The following is a 16,209-nucleotide window of genomic DNA, read 5'->3' as shown; positions in this document are numbered from 1 at the left end:
AACGCATTGCACAAAAATTGCAAAGCACAAACTTGCGATGCGTTTTTAACATTAGAAAGTCCCATTGACAATCGTGTGGAAAAAAACACGCAAGAAAAACGCAAGTGTGCAGGAGCCCTATGGAGAAGAGAGGCCTTATTGGCTCCCTAAGGCTGCCTGTGCACAGGCGTTTTTGAATTGCGTTCCCCGCAGTGATAATGCGTCCACGGGAAACGCGATGCTTGCTTTCCATAGCGTTGCTATGGAAAGTGCAGCCCCCCTATCCACAAACGGAGAACCACAGCGATTCTCCGCTCACGGACGGCAATGCGCAGCATTCTGTGAATTGCTACGATTCTCCGTGGTCAGATAGGCTCACTGCAGAGATCCGTCTGCCGGCTCTTGCTCCCGGGTGGCGGAGATTGGCCATGGGATTTTGCAACGCCCATTGGCAGGCAGCCTTAGGCTCCTGGGCCCCCTGTAGTTAAGTCTGTGTCTGAGCCTATAACTACTTCCCTGTATGTTACTTGGGTGTGTTTTGAGAGCTGCCAGGTATGCAGAGAAAACCCTTCACCTATCCTTCACACAGTGCTCAGCACTTGCTTCAGGAACACATGAGTGTCCGCAGCTGAGAAAGAACCATGAGGAAATTCTTTTCTCTTAAGAGAACACGGACCTGTCTGATCCTTCTGGGAACTTTCTTGATCTTGGGAAGTTTTTATTTTGGCTTAATAGGGAAACTCTTCACAGCCTACAGCCGGCCAGTGTTATATGAGAAAAGGAAGGAGATGGAACTTGTGGAAGACATCCGCAGGTGAGTAAAGTGTGGGGGAAGGAAGATCAAGGAGGCATTCACTGCCCGGTTATCGTTGCCCCGACGGGCGGAGGGGAGCAGGTTATCGCTGCCCAGACGGAGCTCAGCTCCTGCTCCTGGCTCTTCCAGCCTCCCCCCCCCCCCCCGCAGATGAGGATGATGTATATCGGCTCGGCGTGAAAACCGAGCTGATATACGTTCGTGTGAATGCAGCCTAACACTTTAGGGGTCAGTGAGACGGGCATTTTTTTGCTGCGCATGTTTTTGGCGTTTGTGATCTGCATCTATATAGAACCAATACTTTTCAATGGCAGCTGTCACATGATTTTTACATGTGCATAAAATTCGCACCTACAAAAAATGGAACATATGGGTGCCAATAGACATGGTCATGCGATATATATATATATATATATATATATATATATATATATATATATATATATATATATATATTTTTTTTTTTACGGTCAAATAAACGCATATAAAAAACGCCCGTCTGACTGAGCCCTTAATAAGATTTACATGCGGATCTAGCTCCAGGCAAAAGAACAAATCTGTGTGCTGCCGCCCATTGCGGTTTCCACGTCAAGAATTGCCTTGGGGCTTTCTCTTTCTGCCATTATGCAATGGCACCATCTGCTGGCTAGAGCCAGTACTGCGGTATGGGACATGCTGGGGAGGCCCCCGACAACAGTAAGAATACCCTACCGGACATCTTCCTACATCGGAGCTGTACAGCCTTCAATCAGAATGTCTTTAGACGTCAGACAGTGGATTGGAAAGGGTTAATGGGTACTATTCTCTGTGCAGATACAGATGTTTGAAGAAGCCCTGAAGGGCTTCTGAACGCAAGGAATTTTAAGTGTGTTTTCACGTGCGTAAAATTGCTCGCGTAGACATTAGCGGTATTTTCACACATACTATTAATTATTATAGTTTTTCTACGTGCGCGAAAGATAGGGCAGGTACTATCTTCTCGCAGTTTTTTTCAAACTTGCGCTAAGTAGTGTCGAGCTTGAAAAGTCCTAAAAGAGAAAAAAAGTTCATGCGCAACTATGCAGTGAGCGTAGTTGTGCATACAACCATGTGTTTTTGCCCTCTGGCTGCTTAAAGAAGCAGAAAAATAGCGCATGCTGCGGCTTTTCTTTTGGCGACTGAAATGCGCAGAAGAAATATGCGCATGTGGATGGACCCATTCAAATCAACGGGTTCTATTTTCTGTGTATTTCACATGCAAAATTTGTGTGCGCAACTACGCCTGTGTGAAGGGGGCCTGAGACCTGCAGCACTCCAGGGTTTTCTTCTTGTCCTTGTGTCAGATGTAAAAAAAAAAAACAACACACAGACAGTATACAAACCCGAAATGTTGAATGAAGCAAGAATTGGGACATGCAACTCCATGTCAGGCCTCCTACAAATGGATGTGACGTAACCACGCTTGCAAGAGCGTGACGTAATTGCGCTTTGAATGGAGCGTAATCATGTTCTCCCATGAGCGTAAGCCATGCTCCTGTACTGTACGTTTAAGCGCTGTTGGGCCTGTTCACATTGTCCGGTACCATGTTTTTTTTAAACTCATTTTATTGAAGTTTTAACATACAAAATTGTCAGAAAATTACACTTCACAGAACATGACAGTTTTATCGCTCAGAACACTTGGTGGAAAGGTCTGGAACCCCAGAACCCAGAAGATAAACCATATCAGGGCTCAACATTCTGGATGCAACAGATTGTATCTCAAGATCTGGTGAGTGAGCGTGGGATCCGCTGGAGTCTCGGTATAGATGAAGTCAGCATCTGGGGGGGAGGTACATTGGAATGGGGGAGTTACACCATAGGGTTACAACCCAAGTTTTCTCGAATTCATTAGGGCACTTTGGCCCTTTTATAGACTATATAATTATATGGAATGACAGTGTTAACCGTCTTCCTCTACATAGAAAGTGACGGATTTTTATGGTCCATCTATCTTAGAGCGATTGTTTTCCTGGCCGGGAATAATGATTCTCTCAGAAAGATTCTAATATGGTGCCACCATTGTTCTTCATCTAGTATCCCAAATAGGCAAATTTCAGGGCATGTATGAACCGGGACTCCTAGGATCTCTGAAAGGACCCCTGTAACCTCCTCCCAGAAGCTCTGGATGCCCGGGCATTCCAATATCATGTGCCAAAAAGCAGAGCGAACACATGTACATCTTATGCAAGTTGTTGATGGAGTCCTACCCATTTATGTAGCCTTACTGGAGTTAGATAGCATTGGTGTATTATATATATAACTGGACCATTTTGTTGTTTGCCGCTGGTGAAACAAATAGAGGAGATTCCAACAAATCCTGATGGGTATCATCTGTTAATGTCGGAATGAGTGATCTCCATTTTAACAGGGCAGGAGGTGTTGTCTGGGGTATTTTGAGTGAGATAAAGTGGGAATACAATGTGGATATAAGGCCCTGAGGGCCTTGGGAGCGCAAAATGCCTATTAGGGGATAATGCGATATGTAGCACCCGGGGTTTGAAAATTGTATTTGCAGTGCATGTCTGACTTGGAGGAATTTGTAAAAGTGTGATCCAGGTAATTGATACTTAGTCTGCAGCTGTTCAAATGAGAGTAAAGTATTAAGAGTATATAGATCTGCTAAAGTCTGTATGCTCTGGCCCTCCCATTCATGGTCGTCTTGTAACTTGAGCATCTCTGGAAGTCCGGGTTTGTGCCACAGAGGCGTATCTGCTATAATGTCTGTAAATTGGACATTGGTTTTGCCCGTCTCCAGATTTGTAAAGCCAATTTGTGTGTTGGGAGCATTTTACCTGAGCACCGAGGGTGACTCCAATACCGGCCACAGCCTGGGGACTTTTAAGTATTCCGCCTGATGTGACTGAGTTGGGCAGTGGGCTATCCCCCACCCAGCTTCTCAGATGGATCAGGTGGCCAGTAATATAGTATAAGAATAGTCCTAGAAGGGAGGCTCCCGCATCTTTCTTTGGCCTTTGGAGTGTAGACATACGCAGTTTGGGGCGTGAATTTCCCCATATAAAGGTAGACCTCAAAGAGTTTAATGCTTTGAAAAAGCGGTTTGGGATCCATGTCGGGGCGTGTTGCATAATGTAAAGGCATTTGGGTAGCACTATCATCTTAATTAAATTTATTCGACCCGCTACTGAGAGTGGCAGAGACCTCCATAATTTAAATTTAGTCTTAAACAGGTCTATTACGGGATGTACGTTCCGGTCCAGGGACCTTTTGGAGATATTAGAGATCTGGATTAGAGATGAGCGAGTATACTCGCTAAGGCTAACTACTCGAGCGAGTAGTGCCTTAGCCGAGTGTCCTCCCGCTCGTCTGTAAAGATTTGGGGGCCGGCGCGGGTGACAGGTGAGTTGTGGCGGTAAGCGGGTGGGAGAGAGAGATCTCCCCTCCGTTCCTTCCCGCTCTCCCCCGCCCCCTGAATCTTTACAGACGTGCGGGAGGATACTCGGCTAAGGCACTACTCGCTCGAGTAGTTAGCCTTAGTGAGTATACTCGCTCATCTCTAATCTGGATGCCTAAATATTTAAACTTATCCATGATCTGAAGGCCACAAAGTGAGCCAGAGTCCCACAGTGGGCTTTTCAGAGAGAGAGGCATCAAAGCAGACTGTGCCCAATTGATATGCAGGCCAGAAAACCCACCAAATCTATTTATAATGCCCATTGCATGCGAAAGCATTGTTACAGGATTTTATAGGAAAAGCATTAAGTCATCCGCATACAATGCCACACGCTCTTCCTCATCTCCTACAACAATACCCCTATACATCATGCTCCGCCGCAGCATAATTGCCAATGGCTCAATTGCTAATGCAAATAGTATGGGAGATAAAGGGCACCCTTGTCTTGTACCTCTGTAGAGGCGGAAATAGGGAGAGCATAGGCCATTCACTGATATTGCAGCCACCGGAGATTTATAGATTCATGAGATCCATTGAATAAAAGCCTCACCAAACCCAAATTTCTGAAGCGTGTAGAATAAATATGGCCACTCAATAGAATCAAAAGCTTATGTAGCATCTAGAGAAGCTAGCGCCCAGTCTTCTCCAGTGGCTTTCCCTATCTGCGTGATCTCCCGCGCCATGTTTGAACAGGCCTGCAGCCTACTTAGTAGGCAGGTCAGCCTAATTAGTCGCTGGTGTTATCGACTAACACCGCAAAATCACGCCGTTCAGTGTGTGATCTCGTTCTGAACAAGGGCGCATTTTCTCATTCCACAATTCCTTTGGGGCCTTGGGTGCGCAAAAAAAATAGAGCATGGCGCATATATTTTTGACCAACTGTGGGCGCAAAAACCCTCCATGAGAGGGAACCCATTGAAATCAATTGGTTTTAATGGATGCGGTTTGCACGAGCATTTTTTTTTTTTCTGTGCATAAATTCACATGCAAAATCGTCCGTGTGCAGGAGCCGTCAATGCGTGGGTAGTCCATGTATCGGAGAGCACATGGACAAGTGTCTGCATAGTGTCCAGTGTGAATTTTGCCCGGGTGCAACTCGGGCAAGATGTATGTACACCCAGCCTAAAGATTAGTTCCACTCTTCTGAGTGAGGGATTTCTGCAAGCCCCGATGTTCAACAAATCTGTGCCCTGTGAATATACCCTTTTATAACAGCTTATTGATGTGCTGCATTAATAGGTTAATAGGTTTTTCTATATATTTCTCTTTTTTTTTAATAGTTGCTTTAAGTTTTTGTCCCTTTAATTTTGCAGTACAATCACCTCCAGTGTAAATACAGGTATTATGCAGTGTAAATAAAGGTAGAGCAGGTAGCGGTGTGATGCAATGCTTTTGTTTTTACTCACATTAGCCGCAGGATCAGTGCTTCCGCCAAATTCACGTTTCATACCTGAGGCAAACTTTTCTGTCTTGTTGAAGAACAGGATCCAAATGCAAATGAGTTTCTGTACTCTAATCAATGGTACTAGGCATCCTGTCTGGTACCATTGATTTTAACCCTTTGCCTTCTCCATCACCCAATAGAAGGTTGTGAGAAATGTGCCATGCCCACACATCGATATGCTATTGCATCAAGGCGCAGGCACCTACATGCGCAAATTTTTCTATAAGGTCTATTTTTTACTCAAGCCCCCTTTACATTCAACGATTATTGTTTTGGCTCTAGCTAGATCACGGGAATCTAAACGATTAGCGTTTATTGTAAATGCCTACAAGATCGGAATGACGAACGATAATTTGTTAATTGTTCAGATCATGCAGGCATAAGGATGATTGGTCATTGTAAACAGGCCATCGTTCATCTGTGAGCGCCGGCCGGCCGGTTTACCGTGGATGGAGGCGGCCGGGGGCCGGTTTACCGTGGATGGAGGCGGCCGGGGGCCGGTTTACCGTGGATGGAGGCGGCCGGGGCCGGTTTACCGGGAATGGAGGCGGCCGGGGGCCGGTTTACCGGGAATGGAGCTGAAACGTTCTCCGGCCCGCTGCGCCTCCATTCACTAGTAACAATTGTTCCTACACTGTCACTCAACGAAACTCATTATGCCAAGACCAACATTACCAATAATAACACTATATACCACCACACCATGACCACATATTACCCACTTGTGATTAATGCCAATATACTGTTACTGAATAAAGACCACTACAAAGATCAATATTATCAAAAATAACATTATATGAGGGTCAAATAATACCCCAGATCGTTACTACATAATATCACCTTAATGTTGAGGAAAAAAACACTATACAAAGACCAATATTACTCCCCTCAATACAGTGACCAAATAGCATTATACACCATATCTACGCAGGCACTTTACAGACCATATAAATAATAACAGTACTCTTATAGTCCGTGATCACAGGTGGCATCCAATCTAACTGGAGTCATTCACTGTGCCTTTTTCTTCATCCAGCGCAGGCCATCATGATGACTTCTCCCAGGCCTAACTTGTGTCTGTAGTATTTGACACACAAATGCCTTTAATTCCTCAATTTTCCAGGGACCTGGCTACGTTTTACAAACTTCCATATGATCTCTCTATCCATAGTGCCCCAGATAGTAGTAATGCCACCTGAGGTAATACACGCAGTAACCGTATACCCCTTTTTGTGCTCCCTGTAGGCCTTACATAGTGCTACTTTTCATGTCCAATGCACGCTAAAAGTGCCTCCACTCAGTAATAATGCCCCAAATAGGCCCCCACTCAGTAGTAATGCTCCACATAGGCTCCCACTTAGTAATAATTCCCCCGACAGGCCCCTCATTAATGCCCCTCATAGGCCTCCACTCAGTAATAATGTTCTGTAAAAGCTCCTGTAGTGGCCTGGAGTTAGGGCCCACACAGCACTTTATTAGCTACCTCAAGTGAAGTTTGTGTATATGTCTGTTCAACTGTGTCTGGTTATGTGTATTGGCCTAGACAGGTCCCCAGGAGGTCAATGTGAGAAGGAAATATATATATACTTGTAGGTAGAAAAGAAAACACTGGAATATATACATTTATATAGATCTAGTTATGTGCCTTTCTTTTTATATGTATACTAACTTTATTCTCATATGTACTAACTCTATAAAAAACGTAATACTTCGCCTTATACCAGATATTCCAAAGGCCCTGCCAGGCGAAAACAAGATGTACAGCAAAGAAGAACCAGACACAAGGCCGTGTATTTGGCCGTTTTCCCAGAAGCGCCATATCAAGATAACGACTGTTCAACTATGCATCTGAACTTTCACTGTCTCAGGCCGGAAATCCGGACTTCCCATATATGGTTATGCGGTGGATTTGAGCCAATGAGACTATTACTCATTTCTAGTGATGAGCCCAAAGGGTATAAGATCTCATGTAATCTGTAATAAAGCGCGCAGCGCAGTCATGTCCCCGTGTGAGGAACTATCCTAGACCTCCGTGTGGTGTTTTCTTCTTTACCGCCGGCAGCGGGGCAAGTGGGGTGGGCCTGATTGGTGCTGTACTTAGAAATTTACCCTGACAATTTGGCGCCCGAACGTGGGGCGGTAAAACCGGAGCCGTACAACGCAGTCCACCCGGAGCCACGCCACGGGGAAGCCGTCCTGCTGCAAACCGAGCCTGATCAACTCACAGAACTCCAGGCAAGACCAGCATATATTTATGTTGTGTTTTACACTGCGAGTCTTGCAGCGGGAGGGACTATCTGTGTTTTGTGACCGGACAGGTTGGGTTAAGAGTTCTACACGGTAACTCGTGTGGGATTCGGGTTTGCTGTCATGGACCACTGACCGTGATATGCGCACCAATCGCTCACCCAGAAACTAGTCTGTAGTCTATTTTGTTGTTGAAGTCCGTAGCGTTTTAACGATAGTGAAGGTTGTTTGTTGTATCTGCAGAATTTTTTTCTCTTACTTTTCGTTTGGTCTCACAGAAGAAGGAACCCTCGGTTGTTTTAGTTGTTAATGGTTTAGCAGAGAGGGATGCACTCTGTGAGACAGGTCTCACAGAAGAAGGAACCCTCGGTTGTTTTAGTTGTTAATGGTTTAGCAGAGAGGGATGCACTCTGTGAGACAGGTCCCATAGAAGAAGGAACCCTCGGTTGTTTTAGTTGTTAATGGTTTAGCAGAGAGGGATGCACTCTGTGAGACAGGTCCCATAGAAGAAGGAACCCTCGGTTGTTTTAGTTGTTAATGGTTTAGCAGAGAGGGATACACTCTGTGAGATAGGTTCCACAGAAGAAGAGACCCTCGGTTTTAGTTTAGTTGTGGTTTAGCAGAGAGGGATGCACTCTGTGAGATGGGTCCCATAGACGAAGGAACCCTCCGTTTTAGTTTAGTTTAGTTGCTGATGGTTTAGCTGAGAGGGATGCACTCTTTGGGACTGGTTCCATCGAAGGAGATGCCTTCGGTTGTTTTGCCATATATAAGGGGCTGACAATTCGGGTCAGAAGGATGCACTCTATGGAGCGTGTTATTATTATTATTGTTGTTCTAATATGCGTAAGATCTTATTAAAGAAGACAGAGCTCCTTATGGGCTGCTGCCGTGCGGATCAATTGGTGGAGGAGAGACAGTAGGAGAGACAAGAGTTCCAATCTGTAAAATGTAAGAAAACTTATGAAAATGTGTAACATCGACCCGCACGGTAGATTACAGCATGGTGTCTGGGAGGAGGTCTTTAGGACCAAGAGGCGCCTTGAAAGACCAAGGTTTGCTAGAAAGTGCTGGAGTGAGGAGGAGAGAGAGACAGTCAGAGAAAGTTAAGTATGTACACATTATTTGTTTAAGAAAGTATCCGTAAGTGAAATGTTGGAAAGTACAGTAAGTGATCAAGAGGGTGTCGGAGAGTGTCTATTGAAGGTTACATTGGCAGTTAGGTAGGGAGAAAGTGCTGAAGGAACACGCAAAGTCGAGAAGAAAGTTACAATGCATGTGATTTGTTGGCAGAGAGAAAGAAGAAAAGGTGTATAATACAAGATAGATAATAGATATAGATATATATGTGTGTATATATGTATATACTGTATGTGCAAATAGTTAACTGAGCTTGCTTTTAGAAGAGAAGGGTTTGTTTATGTGAAGCTGCAGCTTGTGTTTAGTTTTCAAGGTCAAGCGATAACAAAGCAGAGAGAATGAAATAATGACCCTGGAAAATATCTTTGCTTGCTTAAATGGAATGGAGGCTTGAAATGAATTTAATTAATTATACTGTCTTAGATTTCAGGAAATATAGCAATTTCTAAGGTATATTCTTACTGGGTTCTGAGGTCACAAATGGACACGTCTTGGACAGGTGTAAGGAAGTTTACCCCACTCACATTCTCTGGGGGCTTTTAAGAATACAGGGGTTGAAAATGCAAAACATGTTAAATTTGTCAGAAGGTCCCAGCATATGTGTTATTTATGAGTTCAAATGCAGGGAATAGTTAAGCTAAAACAACTTATTCAGTTTGTGTTTCATATTCGTAGAGAGATAACAGATATTTTGAAAAGGTGGGGGCTTTCAGACTTCACTTTTTGTTCAGGGTCAAATACAGAGAAAGAAAGACAAGGGGGGCTGAAAGATACCCATGCATTCTAAAATACTTCAGCGTTTAATATAGCATATAATAGCTTCAGTAAATAAGAAATATAGAATGTCTCAGTCACTCAGCAAACTTTTTTTTCACATAATTTGTCATAAATAGCGCTCATTCACAATCTCATCTCAATAGAATCATGTACTTTATAACGTTCTAGCACTCACCTCAATGTTTTTCAACTGATGTATGTATGTTTGTCAAACTTTTTTTGTCTGTGCATCTGTATGTACTGGTACACCTTCAATAGGGGGTGACGGAGCAGACTTGAGAGCATGGATGGATTAGAGTTAGTGACCCGTGTTCGGGCTGTGGTGAGTGTGTGATGCAGATAATGACTGGGGATAAAAGTCCCCCCCCCCCCCCCCCACCACATGCATAAGATTTTACTTGTTTGAGATGTGGATGCTTAGACTGTTAAGCTTAAATGAAGCTGTGTAAAAAGAAGCAAGCGACCAATATCGAAGGGGTGGAGCTAGATGATGTAAAGGATGTAATGTTTCATCCCTCGTCCACAAGGGAGGGGGTGAGGCTCTTGAGCAGCTAGTAAAAGTTTTTTTTGTTTTTTCTCTCTCAAATTTGATAAGACATTGCAGGCAGGAACAGATTAATAATGAATTTGCTTAAAGGGATATCACATTTCAAATATTAGTAGATGTTTGTAGATTATTCTGCCCTGATGTAACTCATGTCTCTGTTATTGGTGCTAACATCTTACAGGCCTTATCTGCATCCATCAAATCTTTTTATAATGTTGTACTACTTAAACCCGGCTACTCTTCTTACAATTGAGTACCCTGGTTCAAAGGGGGGGAGGAGAAGGCATACGTGATCTAGGTATTGCAAATCAGCCATTTTTAAAATTTTTTGCAACAAGGTTCTGATCTTTTTGAAATAAAATACCAGCCTGATTGTCTAGCATTGATGCAACAAGAAAATTTAAGTTTTAAAGTTACTGAAAGCCCTTGTTAATAATGCATATTTTGAGTTGTTTTTTATAGATGGTACCAGGGTGATTGACGACTCCACACTGGATATGCAGTGGTCACGCAACAAGATGTCCTAAAAGCAGAATGCCTCCGCATGTCGCAGCACAAGAAGCGGAAATAAAGGCCCTCACTGAGGTGTGTAGAGTGGTAGAAGGTAAGACGGCAAACATTTACACTGACTCCCGGTATGCATTTGGCATAGCTCATGATTACGGCCCAACATGGAAGGCCAGACAGTTTTTTACCTCAGCAGGACAGCCAATTAAGAATGGTGCAGCGGTGCAGTCTCATGGAGACCCTACTTCTGCCTAACAAAGTAGAGAGCTCACACCAATTCCTACACCAGAGAAACAAGAGGCAACGCCATCACAGACTACACAGCAAAGGCAGCGGCCCTGAAGCCGTGGAAGAAAGAAGAAAAGAAGAATTTGACAAAAACTTTGGACTTTGACAATAACTTTGGACTTTGACAATAACTTTGGACTTTGACAATAACTTTGGACTTTGACAAAAACTTTGGACTTTGACAAAAACTTTGGACTTTGACAAAAACTTTGGACTTTGACAATAACTTTGGACTTTGACAATAACTTTGGACTTTGACAATAACTTTGGACTTTGACAAAAACTTTGGACTTTGACAAAAACTTTGGACTTTGACAAAAACTTTGGACTTTGACAAAAACTTTGGACTTTGACAAAAACTTTGGACTTTGACAATAACTTTGGACTTTGACAATAACTTTGGACTTTGACAATAACTTTGGACTTTGACAATAACTTTGGACTTTGACAATAACTTTGGACTTTGACAATAACTTTGGACTTTGACAATAACTTTGGACTTTGACAATAACTTTGGACTTTGACAATAACTTTGGACTTTGACAATAACTTTGGACTTTGACAATAACTTTGGACTTTGACAAAAACTTTGGACTTTGACAATAACTTTGGACTTTGACAATAACTTTGGACTTTGACAATAACTTTGGACTTTGACAATAACTTTGGACTTTGACAATAACTTTGGACTTTGACAATAACTTTGGACTTTGACAATAACTTTGGACTTTGACAATAACTTTGGACTTTGTAAAGTCTTTAGCATATCAGTTACAAGCCAGCAAGGAAGAAAAAGACAAATGGACTAAAAAGGGACGGCATATGGTGAACAGTCAACAGCACTTGCCTACCATGGTCCCTGTGCCCCATGATGGCCCAGCTGATGCACGGAAAGACGCACCTCTCAAAGCAGCAATGGTGTCGACGCTTGAACGAGGACGGGTGGCTCCTGGGTTTTCTGTAGCTGCTGCATCATTTGTCCAATTTTGCATGATCTTTGCCGTAAAGCAACAGGGCAGAAGTAAATTTGCCACATCACACTTGCCTAAGCCACTCCACCCATTTCAGGGATTGCAAATTGGCTACACTCAGCTCCTACTTGTTGGGAAGTTTGAATATGTGCTTGTTGTTGTTGATTTCTTTTCAGGTTGGAAAGACCTACTCTGTTATCAAAGTAAATAAGCAGGTAACCGCACAGAAGCTCATGAATGAGGCAATCCGCAAATTCGGGGTACCGGAAGTGATTGAGTCAAACAAAGGTACACACTTCACAAGTGAAATAATGCAATACATCATGTCTGCTTTGGGTATATTCCAGGCTTTTCACACACCTTACCATCCACGGAGTAGTGGGAAAGTAGATCCAAAAGGCAATGGAGGAAACGGGCAAATCTTGAATCGAGTGTCTTCCATTAGTTCTTTCCCAGGAGGGTACATGCCACAGTAGCTGAGCTTGGGAAATGATTTTCTTGTTAATGTTGTCATAGGTCTCTCCAAGGAATTGTCAATAATGCATTCTGTAGTCTCTGCTTTTCTCCCAGGTCCTACAGATGAGTGTCACAATCTGAAACCAGGTGACAGGGTCTATGTGAAAAAAGTTTGAGAGAGAGACCCGGTTTGAATGTCCCTACCAGATGTTGCTCACCACCCCAACTGCAGTCAAGCTCAAATGAAAGCCCACTTGGATCCACACTTCGCACTGAAAAAAACTCATGATCCTGCATATCCTTTACATGCTATAATGTGGTACAATTCCTCTAACACACACCTTTGACTACTGTACACTAGCCCCCTGTTTCAGAACAAATTAATACAATCAAATGTGCAATATGAAGACTACACTGAGGGTGAGAATCCAACACCGCATCGTGCTAAGAGAGAAGTTGATACTCGAGGTGGTAACTTTGATCCACCTGTATACATAGATGTAATAGGAGTGCCAAAGGGGGTGCCAGATGAATTTAATTCTAGAGATCAGGTTAAAGCAGGTTTTGAGTCCTTATTTGCTATTGTCACTGTTAATAATAATGTAGATTGGATGAATTATATCTATTCCAATCAGCAGAGGTTTGTAAACTACACTAGGGATGCTTTGCAAGGGTTAGCGGACCAGTTAGGGCCCACTGCATCCATGGCCCTAGAGTGGCCCTGGATATGATTTTAGTAGAAAGAGGTGGGGTATGTAATTTCCTGTATGTGTATAATCCCTTTGATCAAAAAGAGTATGAGTAAGGGAATGGATAATGTGACACCAACGTTTCCCTTGTTTGAAAAAGATGAAGAGCCAGTTCCGATAGTGCCAACCACGTACGTTACCAGAAGAATGGAGAAATGTACTAGTACTATGCCTACCCCGGTCTCATAAGATGGACTGTCAGTGGACTTCCCATTTGCCTAGGGATAGTGCAGAAGACCTTAGGTTCCGGCGAGGGCACACCCTGTGGGGTGTTAACTTGTACAGATAGAGGGTATGGATGCCCGGAAATAAGCCCAGGGAATCCATGGCCTCCTTCTGAGGTGAGGTAGGGATCCCCCCTTTTTTAGGAGTAGGGACTTACGGGCAGTGGAGAAAACCCTGACACAAGGGAGAGGCGACTGAGGAAGAGTGCGAGGCCTGGTGCTTGATCTCCGTATTAAGTTTTTAGGGGGGTCTGAGAAGGAAATATATATATCCTTGTAGGTAGAAAAGAAAACACTGGAATATATACATTTATATAGATCTAGTTATGTGCCTTTCTTTTTATATGTATACTAACTTTATTCTCATATGTACTAACTCTATGAAAAACGTAATACTTTGCCTTATACCAGATATTCCAAAGGCCTTGCCAGGCGAAGACAAGATGTACAGCAAAGAAGAACCAGACACAAGGCCGTGTACTTGGCCGTTTTCCCAGAAGCGCCATATCAAGATAACGACTGTTCAACTATGCATCTGAACTTTCACTGTCTCAGGCCGGAAATCCGAACTTCCCATATATAGTTATGCGGTGGATTTGAGCCAATGAGACTATTACTCATTTCTAGTGATGAGACCAAAGGGTATAAGATCTCATGTAATCTGTAATAAAGCGCGCAGCGCAGTCATGTCCCCGTGTGAGGAACTATACCAGACCTCCGTGTGGTGTTTTCTTCTTTACCGCCGGCAGCGGGGCAAGTGGGGTGGGCCTGATTGGTGCTGTACTTAGAAATTTACCCTGACAAATGTCTGGTGTCTTTCTAGCTAACTTGTGAGTGACTTTGCAGAATGTAACCTAACCTGCTCTGTGTCTTGCCAATCACCTCTAGCTAGCCCTGGGATTGGGTAGAAAGAATTTCCTCTAGCCCAGGATTGGTTAGTGGGGAAGTTTCTCTCAGACAGCGGCTCAATGCAGACTATTGCACCTCTTTCCCTTAGCTCTCCAGCTCACTTGCATCATCCCTGCACTCTCCTAAAGGTGCAGCAAAAATTGCTTTTTATACGGGAGAGCCTTAACCAATCAACAAGTGTCCTTTGAGCATGCTCAGTTCTATTGTGCCAAAATTTGGTAATTCTGGTATTTATGATTTTATATAATTGATGCAATCATCTTCTCTGTGCTGTGAAAAAGAACCCCTTACATTTCGAAACGCGTAGTGTGGGTTCACTGGGATGCTTCAGATCCTTTTATAGACATTTTAAATAGACATCAATAAAGAAGATTTTGGTTTTTTTTTACAAAAGTGCTACAAAACTCAATGAGCAAATGTTAATGTGCCCATCAATGTCATTATATGTTATATGTTTCAGATATAAAAGCTCTTTCCAAAAAAATAAGTGCACATGTTCCCCCAAGGAGGAAGGATTAGCAGTTTATAATCTCAAGGAATGTTTGGCTGCAGGCGATCTGGAATCGGCATTACACTGGCGAGAGAAGGAATATAAACATTACAAAAACCGATATGACATGGCGCAAAGGATCACTCAGAGTTCGGTTTTAAATGGTAATTAAAGGAAGTGTATAGGATTAGGGAAATACTGGTTTTCTTCTACAAACAATACCACACCTTTCAACAGGATCTGTGTTGCATTCACTTGCTGAGGGGCTGAGCTGCAATACCCCACACAACTTGTGGAGAGGCAAATAGGATCATGGGGTGCATCAAAAGAGGTCTATGGGTGCATGATGAGAACGTTGTTCTTCCTCTTTACAAGTCACTGGTCAGACCACACATGGAATATTGTGGACAGTTTGGGGCAGCAGTACCCAAGAAGGACACATCAGAGCTTCAGCAGGTACAAAGACAGGCAACTAAAGTAATGAATGGAATAGATGGACTACAATACCCAGAAAGGGGTTAGAAAAAAAAAGCTTAGGAGCAACCTAATAGCTATGTATAAATAAATCAGGAGACAATACAGAGATCTCTCCCATTATCTATTTATACCCAGGACTGTGACTGTAACAAGGGGATACCCTCTACTTCTAGGGGAAAGAAGGTTTCTATACTAACACAGAAGGGGGTTCTTCACTGTAAGAGCAGTGAGACTATGCAACTCTCTGCCTGAGGATGTGGTGATGACCAGACCTCTTCTGGAATACTGTGTTCATAGACATAGACAAACTGGAGCAAGTTCAGAGAAGCGTTACCAAGATGGTGAGCGCTCTGCAAATCATGTCCTATGAGGAACGGTTAAAGGATCTGGGAATGTTTAGCCTGCAATAAAGAAGGCTGAGAGGAGACTTAATAGCTGTCTACAAATATCTGAAGGGCTGTCACCATGCAGAGGGATCAGCCCTATTCTCATTTGTACAAGGAAAGACTAGAAGCAATAGGATGAAACTGAAAGGGAGGAGACACGGATTAGGTATTAGAAAAAACTTTCTAACAGTGAGGGTGATCAATGAGTGGGACAGGTTGCCACAGGATGTAGCATGTTTTCCTTCAATGAAAGTCTTCAAACAAAGGCTGGACAAATATCTGTTTGGGATGATTTAGTGAATCCTGCACTGAGCAGGGGGTTGGACCCAATGGCCCTGGAGGTCCCTTCCAACTCTACCATTCTATGAATT

At 43.3% G+C, this 16,209-nt stretch overlaps 1 protein-coding gene and 1 long non-coding RNA gene across 3 annotated transcripts in view; both read left to right on the top strand.

Moving 5' to 3' along the window:
* Positions 1–607: 607 nt before the first annotated feature.
* Positions 608–16,209, top strand: part of LOC136588292 (beta-1,4 N-acetylgalactosaminyltransferase 2-like) — a 35,034-nt gene continuing 19,432 nt past the window's right edge. The window contains exon 1 of the mRNA XM_066587390.1: positions 608–793. Coding sequence (XP_066443487.1) covers positions 751–793 — 43 coding nt within the window. The 5' untranslated portion in view covers positions 608–750. The remainder of the gene's footprint in view (positions 794–16,209) is intronic.
* On the top strand, positions 1,248–14,290 carry LOC136588293 (uncharacterized). Of its 2 annotated transcripts, XR_010787565.1 has the most exons (4): positions 1,248–2,543; positions 7,395–10,985; positions 12,324–12,435; positions 13,988–14,290. It is a non-coding gene; the product is annotated as an uncharacterized lncRNA (long non-coding RNA). The 2 variants fall into 2 exon arrangements; XR_010787564.1 differs by having other exon boundaries at positions 12,324–14,290.

Source organism: Eleutherodactylus coqui, chromosome 13 (genome assembly GCF_035609145.1).
Source record: "Eleutherodactylus coqui strain aEleCoq1 chromosome 13, aEleCoq1.hap1, whole genome shotgun sequence".
In the NCBI taxonomy this organism is placed as follows: Eukaryota; Metazoa; Chordata; class Amphibia; order Anura; family Eleutherodactylidae; genus Eleutherodactylus; species Eleutherodactylus coqui.
The sequence above is the reverse complement of the archived record's forward strand: the minus strand, read 5'-3'. Positions and strand labels throughout refer to the sequence as shown.